General features: G+C 45.8%; 1 protein-coding gene across 3 annotated transcripts in view; it reads right to left on the bottom strand.

Annotated features, from left to right (window-relative positions):
- Window positions 1-27385, bottom strand: part of GGCX (gamma-glutamyl carboxylase) — a 271699-nt gene that overhangs the window by 159042 nt on the left and 85272 nt on the right. For all 3 annotated transcript variants that reach the window (XM_086943366.1, XM_086943367.1, XM_086943365.1), the window contains exon 2: window positions 12613-12834. In XM_086943366.1, coding sequence (XP_086799492.1) covers window positions 12613-12834 — 222 coding nt within the window. The remainder of the gene's footprint in view (window positions 1-12612; window positions 12835-27385) is intronic.

Consider the following 27385-nt stretch of genomic DNA (forward strand, 5'->3'; position numbering starts at 1 on the left):
GCCACTAAACCGTGACTGTTACGTGGTGAATGCATTATCAGCCGCTGTGATAGGCTTGTTCGCGCCTGCAAAGGATGAAGAGAGATTCGGTGTCGTATCTCCGGCTTTGTCCATATCTCACTCTCAGGGGTGAATTGGGAGTTAATGACGGCTCTTTTATCATTTTTAATTTCATGCATATTATAATAATTCCCCGGCTGAGCTGGTCTTCCAGACTGAGAGGGGCGAATTAATAGCAAACTGCGAGATGGCAGCCGAGGACGGAGCGTTTGAGATTGTTAAGCGAGGGATGGGTTGTAGGAGGCAGAGGCACATGGGCGGGTGGCGGGAGAGGGACGGAAAGAAATTACAGGAAGGGGCAAAAAGGGAGAGGGAGAAATAGAGACAAGCTTGTTCAGCTATCTTCCATTTTCATTTAAAGATTCAACCAATTTTCCAATTCCCGTCCCTCACTGCACTTCTTATGACCACGTGGAGCGGCTAAGGAACACCTGCCAGAGCTCGCTTCCTCACAGCACTGCTCCACAGGAAGCTCCTTACGTCTCTTCCGGGCAAGGAAATTTCCTGTGGTCACGCACACATTCCAAGCGCTGTTAAATTCATTCCACAAATGTTAGTCAGCACCGCGGTCTGACAAAAAAAGCAACGTTTCTCTTTAACAGCAGAGAAGCAACCAGCAGTTAGGGGCTCTGGAAAGCGGTTCAGACAGAAGGCAGTACCACAAGGCAGGGACAGTTACAAAACAGAACCAGTGCTTATACAGCTCGTACTGTATTTCCACCCTTGTTCGTGTTAGTGCTAATTCAGAGATGAGCGCAAAATATATTCACTCCAACCTCGTGGTAACTGCACGTTCAAACTGGTATACAAACAGTTCTAAGAAGTAAATGGGGTTAGTGATATTTTTTCCACACCGAACTAATCTCTGCTGACGTACAAGCTCCCTGGAACAGCACCGTATGTCACCGCTCTTAACTTCTGCATGCAATGCCCATGGTGGGAGAGAGAGAGTAGGGAGGAGAAGGGGGGAGGAGAGTAGGAGGAGAAGGGGGGCCAAAAGAGACAAGACGGAGGGAAGGCAGAGAAGGGGAGGGGGGAGGAGAAATGCGACACGACGGGCAGGGGAGGACCGAAAGATTCTAATCTACACAGTGGTTGGAATCCGGGTTGGTGTCAAGGATAGTCCAATCACAATTGAACCTAAATGTGGTGTACCTTAATATAGTGATTCTTAAAACAGCTAATCTGAAATAAAGAATAAAATATGAATACACATGATCTGCATAGTGCTGGTCATCCAGAACATATTCTCATTGCAGTGCAGCATGCAAAAAAAATCAACATGCTGCCATCAGTGGTAGTGCAGCTAGCACAGTGAAAGACAAAAACACACATGACACACTTGAGGGTAATGACAAGCAACAAGATTTCACACAATGTAACATGGGGATAAAGCAACTCACCGAAGTAGTGTGGGTGGCACTTAAGCCTCCAAGAGTTAGGGCAGAGTGAACGCTCATTTAGAGTGCTAAAAATTACAATTGAAGAATGTGATAGAATTATCCCAGAGTAAAACTTCTATTAAGTAATGCAAAACCTGTAAAAAGCATTTCTTTGGTACTCACAGAGTCGTAGAAGCAGATACAAAGGATGTCCTACCCAATCTCTACCACCTCGAGAGAGGAGGAGAAGGGGAAAGGCGGCGTATAAGTGCTCCTTGATCAATTACTCAAAGGTGCTTGTGGTCTCCCTGTAGCCAAGCACTAGACGGGAACATAACGAAGAAAGTGTAGGAGTCATCTTGGCAGCATCAGGGGTGTGAAAACATTGTTACTCGTAATACCTGAACCCGTGGGAATCCGGGCAAAGTGCGGGATATAATGAGGCTATCCTAGGAGGTTTTTCTGGCGCCGGGCAGGGTCAGGGAATCGGATCGCAGGTTCGAGTAGGTGTAATTGTGCATGCGCGCTAAAGTGTCCAGAGAAGCGGAATGCCAACGACATAATGGTGCAGGCCCCTTGCCTACCTGCCCAATGGAAAAGATAGTATTGCCACATCATCGGGGAGGGCAGGGGACCCCAGTGTCGAGAGGAGCCGACAGATGGCCTCATGATGTGGGGCCGGTCTTCGAAGAACTCTCCCGGGAACCTGGCAGTGCCGGATTGTAGTGGCTCTCCCCTGTATACATCGGGAAAGGAGCGGGGTGAGTGCGAGGGGCGGGGCTCGAGGACCCTGTAATGCTATGCCAAATTAACGATTCAGATCAGGTGGCATTAGAAGCAAGTTGATGCCAGCAATCATTGCCATGTGAAGACAGCACACATTGTAAAAAATATAAAAATGGTGTAGAGGCAATGAAATTAAAGGAATACATTAGATGATTATAAAAATAAACAAATAACACGGCGGGCAGGGGAGGGGGCGGAGAGGGGAGAGGAGAAATGCGACACGGAGGGAAGGGGAGGGGGCGGAGCGGGGAGGGGGCGGAGAGGGGAGAGGTGCGACACGGCGTTAGACGGAAGGAAGAGAGGGGAGGGGGAGGAGAAAGAGAAATGCGACACGGCGGGAGGGGGCGGAGCGGGGGAGAGGGTGTGTGTGTGTTGTTAGGAGACGGACGTGCACGCGCACGCGCTTTTAAGGTCAATGCGCATGCGCATAAGCTCAATGCGCATGCGCATTGACCTTAAAAGTCACGGGCACTGCAAGGAATCGCCACGATTCCTTGCAGTGTGGATAAAGAGTGGATAACTCGCAATAGTCTCGCTTGCTCGATGCGCATGCGCATCGACAGGCGAGACCTAAAAATGGAAAGGTGGTTGCCTTGTCCGGAATCCAGACAGAACCACACAAACATCCAGGCAAGGCACAACCCATAAATCCAGAAACAAATATTGTGTGTACCGTTCGTTTCATTAGTGGGCCTCGAAGATGAAGTCAGGAAAGCTATGACTCCTGATAAAATATTAAACTGATCAAAAGAAGAACCCGAAGAGAGATATTAAATCAGCAACCTCACCACAATGGAGCATTGTTCTTGCAAACAAAAGATAACCAAGAAAAGGCTTTATGTGAATGTCATGATCGCCCACTGGTTGGAGATAAAGGAATCCATAAACCTATTGATCTAGTTAAACGTTACATTTGGTGGCGAGAGATTAATTCACATATTCAGTAATATGTATCAATGTGTGAAACCTGAGTCCAATAGAAGCCTAGTAGATAAGCCCCTCAAGGATACTAATAGCCCTCACTAATAGTCTCTCATTCATGGCATACTGTAACTACAGATTTGACTGGAGATTTACCTTCCAGCCAACGTTATAGTATCATCCTAGTATTCATAGATATAATCACCAAGATGAGCCACTTCATTCCTTTGAAAGACATTCCCATTGCTAATGATTTAGCAAAACTGTACAGTCAACACCTAGTTAAGGCTCATAGTATTCCATGCTTGGTTATTACGGATAGATGGTTCCCAATTAGTTTTACGTTTTGGAGAATCTTTCTGCAAGAAAAGGCAATTGAAGTGAAAAAGAAAAATCGACCAGTTACCTTTCTGAAACTGATGACCAATGAAACAAAGAAAAAAATCAAGAATTACAGCAATATTTGAGATTATTCCTTCTGGATCAGAAATGTGAACGGCCAGACCTAATTTGGGCAGCAGAATTTGCACATAATGCAAGATTGTTGATTGGTGGCCAAGATGGCGTCGAGTGCAGTCGCACTGGCATGAGGCTCCTGCCAAGCCCGCATTAATTCAGTCATTTCTAACCAGCATGGCCTGCTAATACCCCACTGGCACCACTTGGGGACGATGGGCGAGTTCCGCCCCGAGGAGGAGACGGCCTTGCCGCACTCCGCGAGCAAAGGCCTAGCCCACGGGGAGGAGGCGGTGCCCTGGCCTCAGTGAGGGGAGCAGCACTGTAGCGTGGAATCCGGCTGTACGAGTAAAGAAAGAGTAGGGGGTGGAAGCAGTCAAACTGCAGGACAAAGACCGGCCCTTGGTGGCCACGGAAGGAACAAAACAAAGTGGCCACAGCCGCTGTACAGTATAAGCCAGTGGTGTGTGAAGGCTGAGGCTGACACCGTGGTGAGTCAGGGATGCTGTGGTGTGGCCAAGGGCCTTGGACTGGCGCTGGCAGACAGGGGCATAGGATGAAAGAGCTGCCCAGACCCCAATAATTGGGCAGTGCTTATCTGTCTGCAGTGCTGGTCCGATGGCCGCAGATGGAAGACGGCTGCATCTGGTGTGGTGCCAGTGGGGAAGGACGGAGCTGTGCTAGACCCCAAGAAGTTTTCTTGGCGAAGAGTGGCTCCTATAGCAGAGGGACAGGAAGCCCTTTTCCCTACTTGCCATCCTCTCAGTATGAGGAGATTAGGGCCTAGCCTGCTACCGAGAGGGCCTGTGGTTATCCTGAAGCCCCTACAGGGCTATAGTTGATGACCCAAACACAAGGACTGAGCAGAGCAGGAAGCATGAGTGCCATAGGAATCGTGCTGACCTGCAGGAGGACCCAGGGGCCCTGTGATGATACGGGTCCTGGAGGGAACCCATAGCCAGTGACCCACAAATTCCTTAGCCTGTTATTCTGGATGGGCGCTACCTCGAGTTTTGGTTTGCCCTGCGGCTGCTAAGCTTGGAATTATGCCCTAAGGGACAGCCTGGTGAGGAGTTGTGCAAGTGCACCTGGAGGCATCGTGCTGGGGAGGCCAGAGCACAGTGACTTTGGTTTGGTAAATGAGACCCCCATACGGACAGTGAAACACAGAATGAGAGTAGCTGCACAGACTTACACCCCCCCCGCCCAACCACCCCTCTGTGAACACTGCCTTCCAGGGGTAGGTCGGCTGGTCCAGAGACCCGCAAGGGGGGGGATTTCCTCCTCCATTTTGTGAAAGCCTTTTAGAGTACCGCTGCTTGGTCACGGTTAGGCCTAAGGTCTCCAAGCCACCGCCTCCAAGAACAGTTATGGACATGCTGTCTGCCTCCCACGCGCCAGCAGATCCGATCCTCCAACTAGAGGCCACCCTGAAGAAGCATATGGGAATGTTTGACACAATCCTACAAGCCATTCACAAAGTCTGTCATGCAGGCCCAACTGATATCAGTACAGGTGGAAACGGGGATGCAAGGGGACTATCACACCATGCTGGTAGATAGAATGGATGAGACAGAATCCTACCGGATGCCTATAAGGCACACTATGGCAAACATGCAGGAACACCGAAAGGTCCTACAGACAGAAATGCAAGAGCTAAAAGCAGGAGCTGAGGATGGGGAGGGGTGCTCCTGGCGCACCAATGTCCACTTTCTTGGCTTCCCTGAAAAAACTATGAGGGCCCATACATGGATTTGTTTTTGGAAGACTGGCTGACATCTACGGTGCTGGCCAATCGGATCTCGAAATTCTTTTCTATTGAGAGGGTGCACAGAATCCCTGGCTGACCACCCTTTCCCATTGATCCCAGTGTTCAGAGACAGCGCTGCTGCTGAACTACAGGGAATGGAACCTGCTGCCGCAAATGTTTCGGCAAAAGGCCTTTTGTGCTATAAAGGGAAACTCATTACAGCATATCCATACTATACGTTCGAACTTTAGAGGCAGCGCAACCCATTCAAGATTCACATCTCACGCAAGAGGAACTGGCGAAGTTATCCAAGCGATAGAGTGGACAAGTGTTTGGGGCTGGGTATTTGGCATTCACACTTGGTGTTCTCATTTGTATTCCCCCGGTTGTGCCCTTTGTACAAAGTAGGGTGGTGGTAGACATGGAGGGAAGATATATCACACTTAAGGGTGTGCTAGATGGCGACCTTGTAGCAGTGAATTAGCTTCAGGGAGTTTTTTTTACACCTGTCCCCAGTCATGCTCCGCAATCCTCAAGCACCATGGATCTGGGGGGGTGATTTTAATGGCATTCATTGTAGGGAGGCTCCGCTCCTGGTAACGAAGGGCATTTCGAGCGATATGGGGCTTTCGGCAATGGACTGCAGCGGTACAGCTTCATGATGTATGGTGGTCGAGAAACCCGGCAAAAGCACACTTCTCTTAATATGCCCCGGTTCATCAGGTGCATACCAGGCTAGATTCCATTTTTGGGATCACTAAGTTCTGGTCCATGGTAGGCAATTTGCAATAACTAGGGTAGCCATTATCTGATCACAACCCCCTGCATGTCACCTTTTGAATGAGGAGAGGACAGTTTGCAACCAGATCCCCACATGGAGACTGCGACCTGAGGCCCTCCTGGATATGGCCTTCAGAGAGACCATCATCACATGCACATATGATGCATTTGTTTTGAGGAGAATGAGGGACTAGTGGGAAACAGGGGGACTGAATGGGATTCTCTGAATGCAGTTATGAGGGGGCACTGTGTTCAAACCACTTTGGAGGGTGGGGGGAGGGGTCAAAACATCCCTTCTTCGTAGCCTGCTGACATTATAAGGGCAGTTTCAGGTGGCCGAGAGAGAAGCCGTGACTGAGGTGGAGGTCCGACCAAACCAAGGGTGCTGCGGAAAAACCACTGGGACATGATGGATCAACTTAGCAAAATCGATTACATAAACTATCTCGCCAGGCAACCCGCTAATGACTACAAGCCAGGGCATATCCTGGCATGGCTGTTGAAGTGAGAAATCCCCAGCACCATAATTGAGACGATCTGCAATGTCAACAGTTACACCATGAAAATTCAAGCAGAAATCAAAGCGGTATTCGCGGATAATTATGAGGCGCTGTGGCGGGTCTCGGACCAGATCCGAGCTTATGTTCGGTCGGCTGTCCTCCTCCAGATCCTCTGCAATTGGAAAAAGTTGGAGCAGGAGTCCGACACGTGGCCCGCAATAAAGTGCAGGGCACCAATGGGTTCCTGGTAGAATATTATGGCACCTATAGCAAAACTTTTGCTCCCAAACTGCTTGAGGTGTACCGTGAGGCACACTATTAGGGAACCCTATGAAAGTTCCTATGTGAAGCCCTCATTGTTGTGCTTCCTAAGCCTAGCAGAAACCCCTTACAGGTGAGAATATATTGTCTTTTGTCAATGCGCAATATTGACTGTAAGATCTTAAGCAAGGTCCTTGCAAATAGGCTATTGCCAATGTTGCAAATGCTGGTACTCTCGGACCAGAATGGCTTTATTCCCTCTAAGGCAACCTTCTACAAAACGTGCAGATTGTGCCACATAATGGGGGCCTTAGAAGGAGCTCACGACCTTCCGATAGTGGTGTCCTTAAACATCGAGAAGGTGATTGATACTTTGGGATGGCCCTACCTGTTGCTGGTGTTGGAGGTGTGGGAATGGGACCTCAATTTCTTGGTTGGATCAAACTGCTTTACACAGCGCCACAAGCTATGGTGAAAACAGGAGCCCAGATCTTGCGTAAGTTTGCGATCACTTGAGGCACCAGTCGAGGATGCTCATCATCGCTTATATTCTTTGCCCTGGTGATGGAACCCTCTGGCCTGACTGTTGAGGGTGCAGGCCCATATTGGGTCAGGGCTGAGTAGACAGACTGGCATATAGAATCTCTGTATGCCAATGATGCTCCTATATATATATTTTGGACCATTTGTGGGTATTGACGACCTGCTTGAGTAGTGGAGCTCTTTGGGGTAATGATAGGCTTCACGGGCATCTGGGGGAAATCTTGCTAGTTCCCCCTGCGGTGAGTGGAACACGCGGAAGAGGCGGGGTTGACCACTGAACGACTGCCCTGGTGCATGGAAACCTTCCGCTATCTGGGGATCAATATATCCTACTCAGATGGGGACCTCCTTGATGGCAAGTTCTGTAAGGTGCTGACAGCTCTGCGTCAGTCCCTGGCATTCTGGAAATGCCTAACGCTCTCACCCCTGGGGCATACATCAATAGCGAAGTTGTTATTCTTAGCACACTTTCTGTTCTAATTCACAGTCCTACCATTGGTGCTCACTCGTCCTTCTTAAGGGTGCGTAGAGGACTGATGTCAGATCTGGTTTAGGGGAGACCGGAGTAGGGTATTGATTGCCATGCTTCAGAGCCCTCTGATGAGAGCCTTGTGGGTACCTGACCTTGAGCTTTATTATGCTGCAGTACAGCTCCAGTGGCCAATTAGATGGATGACAGAGTATGGTTGTCTGAGACGAACTCCAGGGAACTATGGTATTGGACTGGTTGATGGATATGTGTGACCCCCTAGGGCACTGAGCAGATTGACTCAAGTGGCTAAAATCTGCTGGAACAGGTACATTCATCCCAGGCACCACCAGGTGCCCTACGCTTGGTAGCTACTGCTGTGGAGTGTGCAGAGGGTGAGAGTCGTGTTGGCCGATCATGATCCAGCTCCATGGCAAGGCGAAGTCAAGTAGGTGACCTTTATGCAGAGGAGGTTCTGTGTCCCTTTACAAATTTGCAGTCTTCTTGAGACCTAACGGTGAGCCTCTTTTTGCTACACAACATATTTGTGCTAGGGTTTTGAGACACTTGGGAACTGGGCCAAGGGAAGTCGGTACTGCATGAGGTGTTCCAATGTGTTCTTACTCATGGGCTGGGAAGAACAGGCGGTCACGATGTTGTATGGAGCAATATTGGCCAATGGCAAAGACCTGGCAATGCGAAGTAAGCCCAAGTGGGAGACCAGCCAAGGTGTGGTCCTCTCAGTTAAACAACAGAAGATGGCACTGGAGTACATTAAGGCATTCTCCCTTAATGCCAGCCTGAAATTCACACAATTTAAATACCTGCACCAGACTTACCTCACGCCACACCAGATACACAGATGTTCCTGTGTTCGGTTCCAGGGTACCCACGTTGCGGACACCCAAACGCAATGTTTTTACACATGGTGATGGCAGGGGTGTGGGTGTGAGTGAAGGAGGTCATCTTGGATGTGGTTGATGTCCTGTTAATCCAACCCCGATCAGGCATGTTGGATCAACAAGTTATTGGATATATTTTCAAAGTCTGTACTTGAATGACGGTGATAAGTACCGTATTTTCCGGCGTATAAGACGACTTTTTAACCCTTGAAAATCTTCTCAAAAGTCGGGTGTCGTCTTATACGCCAGGTGTCGTCTTGTGCAACTTAACGTTGTGAGGAGCTACACCCATAGATTGTGCCCGCACTTCTACTGCGCCGTAAGCGGTGAGAGAAGTGAGCCTCACATGGCATTCTGCCCTTTCCTTCCGCTGTGTCAGATTTTCAGAAATTATTGCTACAATATTTAAGGCTGATACTTTATAGAATCGTATATTTTCTTAGCTTTTAACTTATTTAAGACATTTTTAGCACACATTTTTGCAAAATGTAGGTGACTTGAAATGAAAATAGTAGTTTGATTACGGAGGATCCGTTGGAATAGGTCCATAGTGGTTAGCTAAATAGTCTATACAGAGCAGTCCACCATTGATCCTAAATAGCAGTCACCGGTTATTACAGTTGCTAGTTCGGGAAAAACTACCTTCCCTTTTTAAGCTTCAGCAGGATGTTTTTTCTATTCCCCATTTCTAGAGGAGATAAAAGCAGTTTATACAATCACTGATGTAACGAAAAAATGTTTTAGTTAGATTGAAAAAATATAGTGATTTCGGCAAAATCATAATTGCATTTACAATTATAAAATTTCAAAATGCTAATAAAATTCTAATATTATTGGCTACGGTACCTTCTATACATGAATTATATCTCTCTTTTAGATCATCTTAAACATAATGAATTACTTGAGTTAATCTGCCCTTAAACAGTAGTTTGGGCTGCCTCATTATCACTTGGAGTAATCTTAGTAATCTGTAATATCTATGGTAAAATACCTGTTATCAATACCCTAATCCTTTGCAACACGATAGAAGGGTGCGCGTTGGAAGAGGGGTAGTCTTATACGGCGAGTATAGCACAAACCCTATATTTTAACAAGAAAAGTAGGGGGGTTGTCTTAACGCCCAGTCGTCTTATACGCCGGAAAATACGGTACGTTGGTTTCTGTGCTGATGCAGTAAATGCTACTTTTTACTGAATGTTCAAATATAAAAAGAGAGTAGGATAGCAATGGAGTGTTCTAGAGAGAATGTTTGGGGTCGCCACTTAGATTATACGTTGGTTCACCAGCATCCTGTTGCAAATCAATGGAAGCACCTCTGTAAAAGAAAACACCAGGAGACATTTAATGATGGCTGCATTACACTATAACATTCTGTGAGATTCAGGAGCGCATCTTGCGATGTTTGCGAGTCAAAAGTCTTAGACACACAAGCCTCCCACAAAGCTCTTCAACCGGATTGAGCACAGCTGTGGTGTTGCTACCCATCCAATGTGGTCTTCCTTCCCTCATTAACCTGAGTGTCTGCTCTAAGTTCCAGCTCGTTATACCTTCATGTACTGTTCTGGAGAGGACGTCAGGAGCTACCTTGCGCTTGTGCTTTGCTGTCAGTCTTCATTCGCCTATATGCAAGATGAGACTTTCCTCATCGGATTCTCCAAGTACAACTCTTTGTAGTGGTGTCAGTCTCTCACAGAACATTGAGAAGACTACAAAAACTGTCAACCCGGAAAGTCAAAGATTTACATCAAATTGCTGTTACTCGACATGTCTCTCTGCTTATCAACTGAATTCAAATATTCACAAGAGAGGCTATAATCTCTTGGTTAGAGGATATGTGTTTGTTATAAGGTTATTTCAAAAGATATTATGTATACTGTATAAGTTATAGCATTTCCAGTAACATTAATATATGTATATATTTGCATTCAACAATGTTCAGCTCTAAAAGATGAAGTGAAGACAGATGAACAGAAAATTGGAGATAAAACAGAATAAGGGTAATCGGATGAGAGAATACCAGACAGGAGATCAAGTGAAGACTTTTCTTAATCCCATTACACTTTGCCTGTGTAGTCTGGTCCATATGAAAATTTGAGGCAGATGGAACAGTTGAGAAGGAATTGGAAGCAAGCGCTAATCTGCTCCTGTGGAGGAACATCGGCACCTGAAAGTGCTGCAGCTAATGGCCGTTCCCAACACAAGGCCTGCTCTACACTCTAAAGTGACTATCATCTACGATGCTCTCCCTGCTGTTCGCAGCCTTCTCCACAGCTAACGGAATTCTATACGCCAGACTTTGAGATGGTAATTTTAAGCAGGACTCTGGTCCCTGTACCCAGTCCGCGCTCCATTGGGGTCGGCTTGAACTTGTGACTTTCTCCCCCAGGCATAACCAGATGACTGAGTGGCACGTTGTGCTTTTAGGCACAATATCTACCAAAAACTTTTAAATTTAATATCCCAGGTACTACTGATTGTATTTTTGTTGTTATGGTAGGATTGTATTTATTAAAATCACTTTACTTGTCTAAATTAGTTTGGGATTTTGTTATTGTTGTGTTAGCACTTTATTACAGTGTGTGTGCTGCATAAATACTTTACACATTGCCTTCAAGTTAAGCCAGACTGATTTTGTGCCTTGCTACCGGAGGGTTAAGCACAGGTTAATTTAGTGACTTTTGAGATTCATCCAGACAAGGATTGTTGTTGTTGCCTGAATGAGGTTTCCACATCACTCAAACAATAACGCGACTTCTTAAAATCTCCCAAGTGAGCAAGGTGGTTCTGGAGGGTCTTAATGTTGGGAGTAGCACAAATCTCACAGGAATGATACCCAAAAATGCCAAACAGAAGTCACAGAGATTAGGTGGGTAAATTACCTCAAGCCTCCAATAGTTTGACTTACATCTTACTCAAACTATGGTACGAGTTGAAGGAAAAAGAAAATGTAGAATAAAAATTGCAAAACAGGAAAGAAAGCTGGTTCCAATCAACATCGCTGGTCACAAAAAGGAAACTGCTGATGATGCCCACATATGGAAGGGTGGGCACGTTATGTACGATGACCGAAGGCATGTGAAGTTACATGTGCAAAGCTCTCTGTTAACAGCTTTAGAAGCAGTTTCCCGTCCCACAAGGAGGCAGACTCATCCACAAATTCAGAATGGTAAACAGCCAATATGAAAGGTAATTATATTTTCCACTTTGCAATAAAGAATTGGTATCATCTGGTGGTATCATCCCTGAAGGAATTTGGGCCTACAAATTAGCTGCACAGTGTTGCAACATAATTTCATTAATTTATGATATGAAGCATGACTGCACTCAAAGTTGATCAAAACAAATGCAAGGTAAAATCTTGCACATGAGCAACTGCATGAAGCCGTTCTGAAGGAGTCAGATGATACATACTACAGACAGCCATGGAAAAGTCGATAACGATTGAGACAGTAGCATGCCCCCTATCGCCTGTCTGCAATAGGACATTCCACACTTCTAAAAGACCCACTCAGAGCAGAAATGTAAAATGAAAATCGTGAAGTAGTACACAAATGGAACATTTATACAATGAAATATTTTCCTAGTCACAAATGCATCGTAATCCATGTCTTTCCCTCCCATGCCCCTCCCCAACACTCGTACTATGGTGGCTCCACTGCTTCAAACCCATTAGTCTAGTATCCTTGATAGGGAACAAAAGCATTAAAACATATATTGTACTAAGAAGTAAAATTACATTTTGTTACATGTAAAGCACAGTGGAGCAGACCAAAGTCCAACCAGGTCCCACCCTCCAACATACCAAAGAGGAACCGGAAGACGCCCAATGAAGCGGGATCAGTGGGCCTGTTCATCAGACAGACAAACCGATGCCAGCTGGTGACATCGGCAACCTCGAACCCAAACAGTCGCCTCATCAGACTATGCTCTTCTGTTTTGGGTTTCTTGGCAGGAATCGGATGAATCGCCTCTCTAGCAAGTCCCATTCTCTGCCTCTGCCTAGGCGATGACTCTGCCAACAGCCCTTTTGGGAATAAAAGGGGGACTTTATTAATTTTCAGAGTTTAAGGATAGTTATAAAGGGAAAAAAAACATTATTAATATAAACCAACGTTCAAGCATGCATATACGTTAACATTTGGTTTGCCATAGCCTGAAGTCATCCTCGTCCTATAAAAGGGCTGAAAGGCAGAGGATGGGGAAGAGACAGGGTTTCTAACTGACCACAGTATTTACCGACTCCTAAAATAAAGCAAGCATTTGTAATGCAATAGGTCTAGCATTTGTGAGAGTTTAAGCTATTAGCATTGTAAACGACAATGCCTTTTATTTATCTTTTTGAAAACCCAGACCTAAATAAATAAAAGGCATTGTGATATACAATGCCAATAGCCCAGTCTTTCACCAATGTGAAACCTATTGCTTCGTTCAGCACGTATTCAGTATGTAGTTTATTGGAAGTAAACCTGTGAGATTTGACCTAGGTGCAAGGCAGCCAGACCCCTGCAGGATGCTCAGGATGTCCAGATTAGACATATTTACTTAATTTACATAGAAATAATCTAACTGAAAAGTATTTACGTATCCAGAAAGAAACGTGCATGACCTAGCCTTCCTGGACCTGTGTTTGACACCCCTTGAAAGCACGGACCCAGTGACTTGCATGTATTTTGACTGGCCAAGTTCAAGTCATAACAGGTTACATTACATGCCCTTTGACCCCCAAATGACATCACAGGGTTGAATCATAGCGTTATCTTTAACCCCTCAATGACATCCTTTGTTTTTGTTCCAGAGATACCGAAGAACTAGTCAGAGCGAGGGGTGCTTGTGCGTTTCGTGTGTGCCTGTTTGTGGGCGGAACGTGGGGAAAGAAAACAGTGATGTGGCGCTGAGAGTGGCAGCAGTTGGTCCCTAGTAAGGATTCATAGCATGGACTGGACTCCACATTCCTTCTCCTCTCAAGACTCGCGACCGATTGATGAAACGACGAGTTGGAGAGCTGCGCACAATAAGACGCGCTGCTGCCATGATTCAATGTATTAAAAAAAAGCTTTTACAATGCCAATAGGTAAAATTCACGTAAATGCGAGATCTATTGCATTGTAAATGCTTCGTGAAAAGGAGTCTCTAAAATTGGTTATTCCCTGTAATGACATCACAGCTACAGAAAACAAAGCACAAAGCTTGCCTTTCACTGCTGGCGTAACAACATTCACTTACCTAACAGGAAAAAGCAAAACCAAAGGCATTTCTTAATTTATAGCAAAGAATGACTCAAGAATTAACACCTCTGAGAAACTCTGGACGTTGTTCCAAATAAAAGCACCTTTCTTAAGTCACAAGCATCGTTCTACTTTATATGTGTGTTAAAAAAAATATGGTAAAACAACACAACCGTGCAATTCCAAAACGCCTAACGGCCGTTAGTAACTGTGTGTGGTAAGTTAAGACTACAGAGAGAAGCTGTGCTACCTGGGTGAAAAACGTTCTAGTTTCTTTCGAAGTAACTATTTACAATGCTATGTTTTGCTATTATGATAGTTGCCTCGTAATCACTTATAATAAATGATAACTAGTTTTGCTTCATTTAACAAACGTGGCCGAATAGTGCAAATAGTTCTAAATGGCCACACGAGAGAGACAGAGAGCAGCAAATGAAAAATCGCAGAATACTTACAAAACTTGAACAGAAGGGAAACAAGCCCGCGAGCAAAAGAGACGCTGTGCGGTGCGCGTGCACTTCGGCTGTCCGGGTGCGTGCCATCTCCTGTCCCCAGTGGTAGAAGTGGGCGGGGACGGAAGGCACGGCGTGCTCCTACTTTAAAAAAATATTTCAGTCCGTTCCCCTACTTCTTTCAAAGAAGCATCCGGGACGGCAAGAATAGTTGTACTTTATTAAAACAATAACTTTTTCATTCAGCTTGTGTGGTGGCCCAGGGGCGGCTCGCACTTCTCTGTTGAGCTCCAGAGGCTGCAGCAGCCCCTCCCTGAGCTCTCACAGGCTGTGGGCAGGCCCATTGTCATTCCGATTGAGGTTGATTATCCCCTTTGGAATGACAATGCGCCCGCCTGATGCCTACCTTTTTGCATATCATGTGCCAGACAAAGCCGTTAGGTCTCGCCTGTGTGAGCCATTATAAACGGCAATGGTTTTCAGCAACGCTTCACAGCATCAGTGATTCAGTGCAGGGTGGCTAAAGTAAAAAAATAATATTACGAAAGCCTTCGACATGGCCACCTGTGTATATTTATAGGCGCATGCACCATACATGTGAGCCCCTACAAAATTATGTGTTGCTTTAAAAACCTTTTTATTACTGATTCAAGGTGTACCAGGTAGCTAAAAAAATGAATGTGCAAAGGTGTGTTTTTTTGTAAGTGAACGGGAGGGTGGGGGGCACCGCAGCAAGACAGTAGGGACGCAGGAGCAACAGATGGAGAGAGCTGAAGGGGACACAAAAGCAAGAGTGGAAAGGAAGGAGAAAAAGCAATTCAAGGATTGGTGGAAAGCAACACGCAGGCCGCTTGTGGGGAAGTAATGGTGAGAAGGACATGGGCGCGCTCAAGAAAGAGGAGGGCATAACAGAGGAGCTTTCCACAAACAGAGTACTGTGGGGAACTTGCCCCCTTGTGTAATTTGTCAATGTTCTACACAGAGTGAACTGGGCAGGAGCAGTGCCGGGGCAGAAGAGGCAACAGGAAAGGAGAGGTGATGGGGCAAGAGAGGTGACCGGGCAGGAGAAGTAATGGGCAGGAGAAGTGACAGGGCAGGAGAAGTGACAAGGCAGGAGAAGTGTCGGGGCAGGAGCAGTGACGGGGCAGGAGCAGTGATGGGGCAGGAGCAGTGACGGGGCAGAAGCAGTGACAGGGCCAGAGAAGTGACGGGGCAGAAGAAGTGACGGGGCAGGAGAAGTAAAGGGGCAGGAGAATTGACTGGGCAGGAGCGGTGACTGGGCAAGAGCAGTGACGGGACAGGAGAGGCGACAGGAAAGGAGAGGTTACGGGGCAGGAGAAGTGACGGGGCAGGAGAAGTGACGGGGCAGGAAAAGTGACGGGGCAGGAGCGGTGATTAGTCATGAGCAGGAGCGGTAACTGGGCAGGAGCAGTAATCGGATATGGGCAGTGAACGGATAGGAGCAGTGAAGGGGGCAGGAGAAGTGATGAGACAGGAGAAGTGAGGGGCCAGAAGCGGTGATCGGTCAGGAGTGCTCAACGGGCAGGAGCGGTGAATGGGCAGGAGCAGTGAACGGGCAGAAGTGGTGATGGGGCAGGAAAAGTGATGGGGCAGGGACAGTGACGGGGCAGGAGCAGTGATGGGCCAGGAGCAGTGACGGGCCAGGAGAGGCAACAGGAAAGGAGAGGTGACCGGGCAGTAGAGATGACTAGGCAGGAGAGGTGACCAGGCAGGAGTGGTGACGGGGCAGGAGTGGTGATGGGGCAGGAGTGGTGACGGAGCAGGAGAAGGGACGGGGCAGGAGAAGGGACGGGGCAGGAGAAGGGACGGTGCAGGAGAAGGGACGGGGCAGGAGAAGGGACGGGGCAGGAGAAGTGATGGGGCAGAAGTGGAAACTGGAATGGCATGGTGAGAAAAAAAACAATGGATTTATGCCCAGATCTCTGTACTGGGGTGAATGTATGACATTGTTCTACATTCTGCCCATCAGTTGTTCTTTTTGCTTTTGTCACCCCGAGTGGGACGGGTATGGTCAGACGCGGGCCCTGTGCTCTCCATGCCACTGGAATCAAGCTATCCTGGCTGATGAGGGCTGAAAGCCCAAAACGGGTCCTAGGATGCTTGTTTCCAGTCCAGGGAAGACCTGGCCTGGCAGTTCGGCCTGGACTGTTGTCATTGGGCGCAGCATCAAGACTGATTTGCATATGGCTGGGTCCAAACTGGAATAGCATGGTGAGCAAAGAACTATGGATTTTGGAGCAGATCTCTGTACTGGGGTAAATGTATGACATTATTCTGCATTCTATCCACCAGTTGTTCTTTTTGCTATATCATGATTGAGCAGCTGGCTGGCTGACATGAATATGAAGGAGCCTTTGTGGGTTTCCTTGAGTCTAGATTCTCCTGAACAGTCCCTTTCTTTTCTGAGCCCTCCTGAATACATGTGTACAGGAGGAGCCCCGTAGTCAGGTCCTCAATGTTTGAAAAAAAAAATACTCATGGATTTCTGAACAATGAGAGTAAAGGCATTAAGGTAACATGTTGCTCCTGCTTATATTTTGCACGCTTTACATAAACCTGTATTCCCTATGAGTGTTTGCTTTTTCCTTATTTAAACCTCAAATACACATGTTTATCCTTTATTTGAATTAAATAACGTTATAAGCTGTAACTGGTCAGTGAAATGCTAAACGTACAAAAAATTGGTATGTTTTGCTACTTCTAGCCACACCCCTGACTCCTCCCACTTATCCAATCTTCGGTTATTCCCGCCCCCTGATTCTCCACCCACAGTTCCCCTACTTTTTTTTCCCCACTTCGACCACTGCCTGTCCCCCTTGGCTAGCAAAACCAATGACCATAGGTCTCGCCAAGGCGGGCAGCACTGGTATTTTTCCCTTCTGAGTAATAAGCTTTTCAGCAGATACAAGAGGAAATTACTTTAAATGTATTTTAGAATGTTTCCCAAACCATGGGTCGCCAGACAATTTGTGGTAGATTGCAAGACAAGCAATAAATAAACATTCTTTTAAATTCTGTATTTATCTCTTCACATGCACTCTGCTTCAAAGACACACCTCAAATGTCAGGCAATGTCTGCTGACAAATAGCTGCTTATTTTTTAACATGGCAGTTGCCGTTTACAAACTCCTCTCACTTTGCAGTCAGAGAAATAAATGAAAGTTAATTATGTGAAAAGAAGGAGGATGCTTTGTTTTTGTAAATGTTGTGCCCATTTCAATCGAAATGTGTTGTATGTAAATGGCAGAATGGTACCAAACAATATTGTAGTTACTTTAAAATATTGTTCGCCTCATGTCCATTAAGGCTAGGTGGGTTGTGAAAGTTTATGGTTGTAACAATTGGGTTGAGTTTTTTTTTTAATGAGGGACCAATCAAGTAAGTTAAAGTGGACCGGCCAAATGAACACTGAGCCAATGAGCACAAAGTGATCGAAATGAGCCCAAATTAAATTAACTGACATAAATAAATCCTCTTATAGTGTTTTGAACAATATGAACGATTTTGTGTGTTAAACAACAATTTTAAGGCATTTTTAAATACGAGATGTTACAAAGATAAAAAGTCCTACTTTCCACCCGAACACTTATCGTTAAAATACATATACACTAACATTTTCGATGCAAGCATTTATTATTTATGTACCCTTTTCCACAGAATAAAATAATGACTTTAATATACATTGCAATAAATCATGTATTCGTCCTTCTTTCTTCACACATCATGCTGAAAGGAAGCCTCACGTAATGGGACAGCACAAACATTTCCTTTAGCCAAAGCATGCTGCAGCCTTGCCCTTGAAAAAGCTACACCTTGTTAGCTAAAACAAGATTTAACAGACTAGACGAGGCAGATGAAAACGAACTCAATATTTTTCTATGTTAAAGAGAAAGAAAATTGGACATTTATTTGCAATGCGTGTTTTAAAGGCCTACGGTGTTAGCAACTCAAAAATGATGTCAAATAAATGTTTAATTTGTAAATCTTTCTCGCTAATACCAAGCTTCACTAAGGAAGACCTGACTAAACACAATTTGTGGCAAATAACAGAGTTTGATTAGAAAATATGTGTGTCCATTTGTAGCCCCCAAGAGGTGAAATACCAATTTTTGAGAGTAGAAACTCAAGTCACATATTTGCAAATTATGAATTCGCACGAGTAAATGGACTAACTCACATATGAAATTACGCCATGATGATAAACGATCTATCCATCTAGGTAAATTAATTGATAAGTGCTGGTTGTGGGAGTTCCAGGCGCAATTACTTCCTAAAATAGGTAAACTACTAGAAATTCACAAGTTCATTATTGGCTGCTATATTCGCTTACCGATTTGGTTGTGAATTGAAGTCCTGAAAAGGGTGCAAGTGCATATTCAGGGTAGGATTGGGGAAGAAACAACATTCAACTTAAATAAATCGTTGTAAATGAATGCTTCCCCTTTCATTTCAGTTTACATGAATATTGCTGAGAATCTGTGTCACTCACCGGTTCAATAGGAGTACTTCTGGAATTCTCTGAGAATTCCAGGATAGAGGGATAGTTGCGCAAATCGCACCAGCTACTGGGTGCAAGTTTTTCATTATTTCCCAAACTGGATTTTCGGGAATCAGCGCGTAGTAAGTGGTGGCTAAACCAGAAATCTTTGCTATGCCTCCCGTAAGGCTGAAGTGTTTTACAAATTTGGAAACATACGGATAGATAGGCATTTAGGGATAGAATTAAAGCGAGGTGGCGGGCTTTCTCTCTTTCTCGCACCATATCCGATGCAGGCCACTAGGTGGCACTTTTACTATGATTAGGGCAAAAAGTCCAGGGTCGATGGATCTGAGGGACCGGCTGTACCCAAATTAGGTCTGTCCTTGAGCGCCTACTCTAATGAACGGGGTACAGTGTGCTCCCCTTTTGTTAGGGCAAGGGTGCTTCTTAATGGTAAGGCCGATGTCACCCTTTATCGGCCAATGCTGAGCGTGGCTTTAAAAACCTAAATAAAACTTGCAATGTAAGATTTCACCATTAATACCAGAAATAGGCCAGACACGCAAATTAACTGTTGATTCACTCAACAGTTATCATAAGTGCCTGTCATCCGGTTCAATTGAACAAACAGCCACATGTAACATTAGAGGAATCACCAACCTTCAATGCAATAAAACAAAAACCATAAGAAAACAAGCATAAACTAGAAGGTTCAAGGTTTAGTGGGTTACATACTGTGGAGATGCAACGTAAACAGGCAAGACTTTAATTGCCAAAAGCATACATATCAATAGACCCGATTCAGGCGGGAGACTCCAGCTTTTTGAAGCTAAAATGGCATTATTTTGGCTGGCTATCGTCCGAAATTGCCTCTCATTCAATAGAAGTTATTGGGAGAAATGCATTTTTCAGATTCTTTTCTTTTTTTAAGCTCCCACTTTCCACTTAAAAAATGTTGGCATGTATGCGGAAGGTCTGAATAAAATAAAACAGCGAGAATGCCTTTTCTCAGTGTAAACACATTTTTTTAAATATTCAAATAAATTACTTCACAACGATAGGCTCACACGCGTGTCCAAAACAACAAAGTCGACAGTCTGCGCGGATTAAAGCAAATAAGACAAGGATAAATTTTTTTACAAAGAACCAACATTTCCTACAAAAATATATATAAGCCCTGTAAGGGTGACCTCAGGGGTACTTCAAATGAAGGTGAAAACAGAACACAGAAAACAGAAAGACTCTGTGATGTAAAGTTGGAAGATTCAGAAAGAGAAAGGCTTTGTAAACTAGAAATGATTAAAATAAGGGTGACAACAGGGCTGGCGAGCAAACCAGATCAACGGTTCACCCACGTGCGGCCTCTTCCCGAAACTTCAAAAACTTGACGGGTCAGAATTGTGCAAGGATAACATCTTTCGCAAGAGCGCTTAACTGCGGCCCGAACAAACACAAGATAAAGTCACTGCACCCCAGCTCGGAGGGTTTGGGAATACACTGCAATAGCAAAGTTCCCAAGGTCACTCTCGGCCCAAGGGCTACACTCATGGAACAGCCATCCATCTCCCAAACCTGCAAACACGGGCACCTGAGTGGTGAATGACCATTTAGTGCATGCCTTGTACATTTATATAATCCAATTAACTCCTTTGTATTCCACACAAAACGCAATCCTTGGACTCCATAAATCTCTCATATATTAAAATCCTAAAGCGCACTGCAAACAAACCTTGAGCTCCCTATAGAAATACTGCACTCCATGTACTGCACACAACTCAGCCCTTCTTGGCACAATCTGAAATTCATCTTATTGTCAAATGCCACCTTTCTTGCCAGGCTCTCCACCGGCACTGCTAAGACTCCATGAAGCCCTCTAGGAGTCAACACTTTGCATTGTTCCATGGAAACCTTCAGTTTAGATCCGCCAAGGCCCCGATACACTGCAGCTATGTCTCCAGTGGTCTTCACGGCAACATGCATTTTCCGTCCTAGTGTTCATAGCCTCATTCATGCATGGCCTGCCCTTGAGTGACTTCAACACCACTGCTTTTGTGTACACCACTGCGTCTCCGGATCCGCCACTTGCTACTCTCAAATCAAATCAAAATATATTTTATTTGGCTTTAGAATTAAAACCATAAAAGTTACACAATTCCATATAGCATTTAGGACATACAGTGAATAACAATAAAACTGGAGGGAACTAATCCCATAAAAACAGCAAAATATGCATCTAGTATAAAAGACTAATCAGAGGGAGAAAATACACAATAGGGCATGCCTACCAACTATAGGGGATTACTAGCTCTCCATACAGATGATAGAGCTCAGAAAGCCTACTATAAAAGATACACATTCTCAGCAGTTGTAAATAAAAAAGAGCTGGACGGACCTGAATAAAATTCAACTTCCTTAAAAGAGGTGTTAAAAATGATCTGCGGGGAACTTCATAGAATTTACAGAAAAACAAAGTGTAGCAAGTCCTGAGGAGACACTGCGTCGCAGCCACAGGATGCCAACACCTGACCTCTGCAGCTCCCTTTTGGGACGGCAAGCAATAAATGAAAATAATCTAATCGGAACCTGATCAATAAAAACTGCTCATAAGATGAAAGTGACCACAAGAGATAGGGCTCAATAGATGGAGATGTTTGAGCACAATATGTTTGCGAACACTAGATTTTCCAATTTCTGTATCATCTCTACCAAACTTTTTTAAGGTTGTGAAAGTATTTTTTACAAATTCCACATCCTTCAGAGTAATAGAATCAGGCTTTATAAAAAGATCTGGCAGCACTAGCTCTTCAAAGCATCCCTTAATGTACTTTCACCATGGAATGCGTGTCTTATAATCGAGGCTCATGGTTTTCTTAGAATCTGCTGATTAAGAGCTAAATCTTTATTTAGCCAGCAGTTAAGCCAAAACAACAAAGGGCCCATAGCCAAAGTATCCCCTATAAATGGCAACCCCAGTTCTTCATGTACCACCAGGTTTGATGTTCCGCTGGGCACTCCTAAAAGGCGTTTTAAGAAAACATTCTCCGCCACCTGCCGAGCGTCAGTTGCTACATAGCCCCAAATGTCTCTCCCGTAGCTGGCAATAGCAACACTTTTGGCCTGATATATTTTCACCATTGTCGCGATTGGGCGCTTACCCATTTTCGCGGCAAAGTTCAAAATTGCGGCATTCGCCCGGATTACCTCCCCTTTTTTCTTCTTGATCAAGGGCCCCCATTTTAACCGGTCGTCTACCAAGACACACGGGTAAGAAAATATCATAGTCACCGGAACGTTCTCATTACCCACTTTAAATGGGTACTGTTTCTTTGGGCGAGTCCCGACCTGCAAAATGTAGGATTTAGAATTGTTAACTGCAAGGTCACGATAGTCCATAAAACACCGGAATGTATCAAGCAGGGTCTGAAGTCCCCTTGCCGTCCTAGCAACCAGGACAGCATTGTCCTCGTATAGGAGGACGGGCAGACCTCGTCGCCCCACGTAAGGTAAGTCGACCCCTGTATTTACCAGAGTTTTTTCCAGGTCATTGATATATAAATTAAATAGGAAAGGGGCCAGGATGCATCCCTGCCTAACCCCCCTCTCTATTTTAAAATCCCTGGATACTCGAAGATCCTTGGCAAATCTAATATTGGCCTTGGTGTCCCTATGTAGATCCTCCAGGAAGTCCACCAAATTATCCTCCACCCCCATGGCCCTCATTGATTGCCACAATTTCCCCCGATTGACACAATCAAAGGCGGAGGAAAGATTCATGAAGGGCATGTACATTGTACCTTGGCGGGCGATTGTATACTTTCCCAGGATCATATATAGATTAAGGCATTGGGCCAAGGTGGACCGCCCTGGGCGAAACCCATATTGTATTTCGGAGATGATCTTATTCTCTGCCGCCCAGGACGATAATCTTCCCAGTAACACCCCACCCACAACCTTAACCACGGAATCAAGAAGGGAGATCGGACGATAACACAAAGTACTGTTGCGATCGCCCTTCTTGAAAACCGGCACAATAGTCGAGGTGCCCGGGCAACTGGACCTGGCCGCGGCATTAAGCACCGCCGTCAAAACCGGAGCCCATAGGAGTGGATTTGATTTAAAAAGGTCCGGGGGAATACCATTCGGACCTGGGGCCTTGTTACGTGTAAGCCCTGAGATGCCCTTCTCCACAGCTTTCTGTTCGAACATTACCGCAGCATTGGAGTTGACCCTACTGTGGGGTTGGTGGTGAACCAAGGGGCACGTGGAGATAGATTGAAAGTGAGACACCCATTCATACTCAGTTGTATTACTGCCTACATCTCCAACCCCGCCCTATCAAATAGGGGTTGGTTAATGGTACCCCAGAACCTTGCATTGTTCCCCAAGATGCTAGCCTCCAGTAGGTCTCTCCACATTTCCTCCTTCAATTCACCATTACGGTGGCCAATGCCAGTTTATACTCAAGACGTCGGGCACAAATCAAAGGTTCGATTCGTGGGATAACTTTTAGGGCATCTTTTAGTTGTCTCGCTGACTTAGAGCTAAGTGGGTTGATCCATCTAGGGTCGGATAACTCCGTCCTATGTGAGGGAACGCTTAGCAGTACCCTTAACTTGGTAATAATGATTTCAAAAGCCTTACCCCACCTGCACCGCACCCACGCTCCTCCCCACAGTCACCGGTAGTGAAGACCCCACAGCGAGGCGCCGGCAGGGGGTCGGAGGCCAGGCTCACCTGAGGGTCCCAGGGAGCAGCGTCTGGAGACAGGAGGCACCTGCCGGAAGGAGAGCGCCCGAGAGAAGCAGGGAGGGAGGAGTGAGGGAAGTGAGGTCTGCGAGGGAAGTGAGCCAAGCCCCACCCTGTCTGACTCACTGCAGCGCCGAGCTGACCCCAACACAGAGTAATGAGGCTTTTCAGTTATATTTTCGACTTCAAGGCAGCTCAAGTGTTTAACATTTCGGACACGCATGCTCGTCTGCTGTTCTGGCTGTTATTACGATCTAAGCTAAGGGCGCAGGTATGCGGGGCCGCGTAACGAGGGAGGCCTTCATTTCCATTTCAAACAAGCACAAAACAAGCGCGAGGTGGCTGCAGAAAAGGAGCGCATCGCCCAGCATCATCGCGCGCTCTGCAGAGGCCTTATCTTGGTTCTGTTGTTGTCCTTTTGAAGTTTCAATTTTGCAGTAATTATGCACAGAGTTCAAAAGAATAAAACCACATTGTCTCACTTGCCAAAGGACTGTAATTACAGTGATCATTATGAGCTCGAATCGGTGTGCAATTGTGTTTGTTTTCTCGTGCAGAAACTCTCTCGAACTTTGTTCTCGGCACAGATTTCCGAAAAGCTTTTTTTGCATATTTCTGCCCGCAGCAGGCAAAGAGTAATAGGCTTTACAGTTCTTCAAGGCAGCACAAGTTTTTAACATTTTTTGACACACACGCTCGTCTGCTGTTGTGGCTGTTATTACAATGAAAGCCAAGAAGGCAGACATGACGTGCTTCCATTACTAAAAGAAAACAGAGGACACCATAAACAAAATTAAAAAACGCGGCAGCGAAAGTGAAAGCGACCGCGCTGTGTTAATCTGTAACATGATCCAGGAATGCAGCTGGCACACTGCACACCGTAGCTCACTCCCGACGCCCAAACATCATGGGAGGGAAAATTTTAATAAGAGGTGGGACATGCACCCGCCTTTGACCAATTGCGTTCTTTCATTAGGTCTCGCCTAGCATTGCAGCGCGCATGCGCTGCTTGCTCAGCGAGACATATTGTGAAAGAGCAGATTTCAGAAGGGGACTTGAAGCCCCGCCCATCATTTTCATTGGGTCGCGTCAGCGTTTAAGCTAACACTGGCTTCCCATTGAAAAGGATGCTTTTTGGCCACTGCCCTTGCTCCCTTTCGTCCAGCCCATCCGGACTGGATCGTCTGCTTCAATGCTGTTGTGAAGCAATTTCTTATCTTTATAGGGGCCATCTGTTTAAATTAGCGCACCTGGCTCACAGCAGACAATTGAGTTGCTCGGCCTGCCCTGCTCTCTCCACCTCCCTCCCTCTCCTCACACTGGCTCTGGAGTTGCTCGGCCTGCCCTGCTCTCTCCACCTCCCTCCCTCTCCTCACACTGGCTCTGGAGTTGCTCGGCCTGCCCTGCTCTCTCCACCATCACCCATGCTCTCCTCACACTGGCTCTCCTAACCCTGCTGCGGGCACAGATTTGGCATGCCCCTGCTTGTTCAGAATCACAGGGGGCTGGGAGGGGGAGGGGGGATTCATTACCAGAAGCTCTATTTTTTCCCCATCACATCTGGAGACCTGTTGAGGGTGGCGTGGCTGGCGTGGAGGTGAAAGCTGTAAAAATCACATTGCCATTATCATTATCAAATGCCATTATCCCCCAAACACGCCAGCTCTTAGAAGCCGCCCTGAGTGAGCTTGGCACACTGAGTGATGGCCCTGGGTTCCCACGGCTCTCCCGTGGGCAGGAGGACACACAGTGCTGTCTGCTTAAGCAACAAATGTTCGTATACTACTGCAACTGCTGATAAATCAAAGTCGGACAATTAACTCGAATAAACATTTTACAATTGGGGCGCGCAATGGGACTACGTTTCCCTGAACTATTAAATCAAGTTATTCCATTAAATTTGTCAGTTAAACTACAGCCTGTGTTTTCGAAGCAGCCGTTTATTTTACTAAATTTAGTTTAAGTGAGTATTCATTTCTACAAGCTGAGGGCACTGTACTTAAACATGTAGGATAATTATGTCGCTTCTAACAATATTTAATTTTGTATTAGCAAATGTATCAATTGATATTCTTTTGACTTCTAAATTAACAGTGTCTTGGCCAATTTGACCGTTAAAACCACGGTGGAAACTATTATAAATGTTTTCATGAATCGGTAGTTTTACAGTTATGTTAAACTTTGAGTTCTTCCCCGGGTGAGTTCAGCATCGCGCCTAACTTCTTCCCCTCCGCCCCCAGTTTTGATTCCATTTTGCCCTGCGCCTTGTTGTTTATCCTGGCTGAAAGTTGCGCAGACTGCAGGAAATTAACTTTATTCAAACAGTTTCTCGGTTCGAACCTGCGCTTCTGTGACCCTTCGTTCTCTTAGTCATTGATTGCTCAACCGGAAACACGTCACTGTGCAGGAACAGCGGCTTCACGCGGTATTTTCAACAATACTTGATCACATGATCTCATCAAAAAATCATATTTTTTATTCGACCACTAATGTATGCGAAGGAGACCGCGTGCAACTGTCTTGCGCTCTTAGAGTAAAACGTAATATTTGCATTTCTGGGGTAAAAAACACCGCTTAATTCAGTGCTTTGGAAATATCCTGTCTGCAGCAGATGAAACAGGTCACCCGTGTAAGCCACAAAAATGTCGCTTTTGGGGTGTAGTGAAGGCGAGCGTCCCTCCTTCAGTGTGTGTTGAAATGCCCCCGTGCTCAGTCTTGCTGGTTGTGCCCAGGGGCTGGCATAGAGCTCTCTATTAAGTGGTACAACCGCCTTGTTGCCATCTTGGGAGCTCGCGTGTGTACCTCGAAAAGCGCCCCACCCCCCCCACTAGACAGACATCAGACAGGCAACCATCCACACCCCCCCCCCCCCCCCCCCCACCCCATGCAGGTGCATCTGTCCACACCCCTCGCCCCAGCCCCTTGTTCCCTGATTTAATCCCGGCTGCTTCCTTTTTAAAAGCCAGCCCAGAGAGGCCTTCTGAGAAAGTCAAAAGGGAAAAAAAATACAAACTTCATTACTGGAGCCCTGCGTCTGTCACCGTCTTCTTTTAAAGAAAAGGGGCTATTGTTGGGAGACGTCTGCAGACTGTGTCCAGAAAACTGCCTTTTCCTAAAATACACCAGAATATCGGGCGTTATTTGGACAACTGGGCCGGATATTTGCGAAGAGTGAATACATATTTATTTTACACTCCAGGGAAAACTTGTACTTGAACTATCCATGTAAACACAGTGCAATGAGTATTAATTTTGGATTTTTCGCTACCGTTTCTAAACCACCCGAGGATTAAATTTATACGTACATGCCTTTTCGCACCAGATCTTCTTAAGGGTTCCCAAGACTCAACAGAGAACACTGTAATAAAACGTTGACTCTTGTGTGGTGCACCGCTACTAAAGATAACAGTCCTAAGTGCCGTACAGTTTCACACATTATTATTAGTAGTAATGGTTTTGTAGCCTTGCGATCTTTGTACTTTTAGGCGCTTTACACCCAAATATCCGTTTTAACAGCTTCCAGAGAGCTTTGCGCCAGTATTGGTGTGATATTGTATTGTAATAATCCCGCACCTGTCGCAGTCCCGGGCAGCTGGTCTGTTACGCTTCGTTTCATTGTTGCATTATTCATGGACGGGGGTCGGGAGGAGG

The sequence above is a fragment of the Lissotriton vulgaris genome, chromosome 11 (genome assembly GCF_964263255.1).
Source record: "Lissotriton vulgaris chromosome 11, aLisVul1.2, whole genome shotgun sequence".
Taxonomy (NCBI): Eukaryota; Metazoa; Chordata; class Amphibia; order Caudata; family Salamandridae; genus Lissotriton; species Lissotriton vulgaris.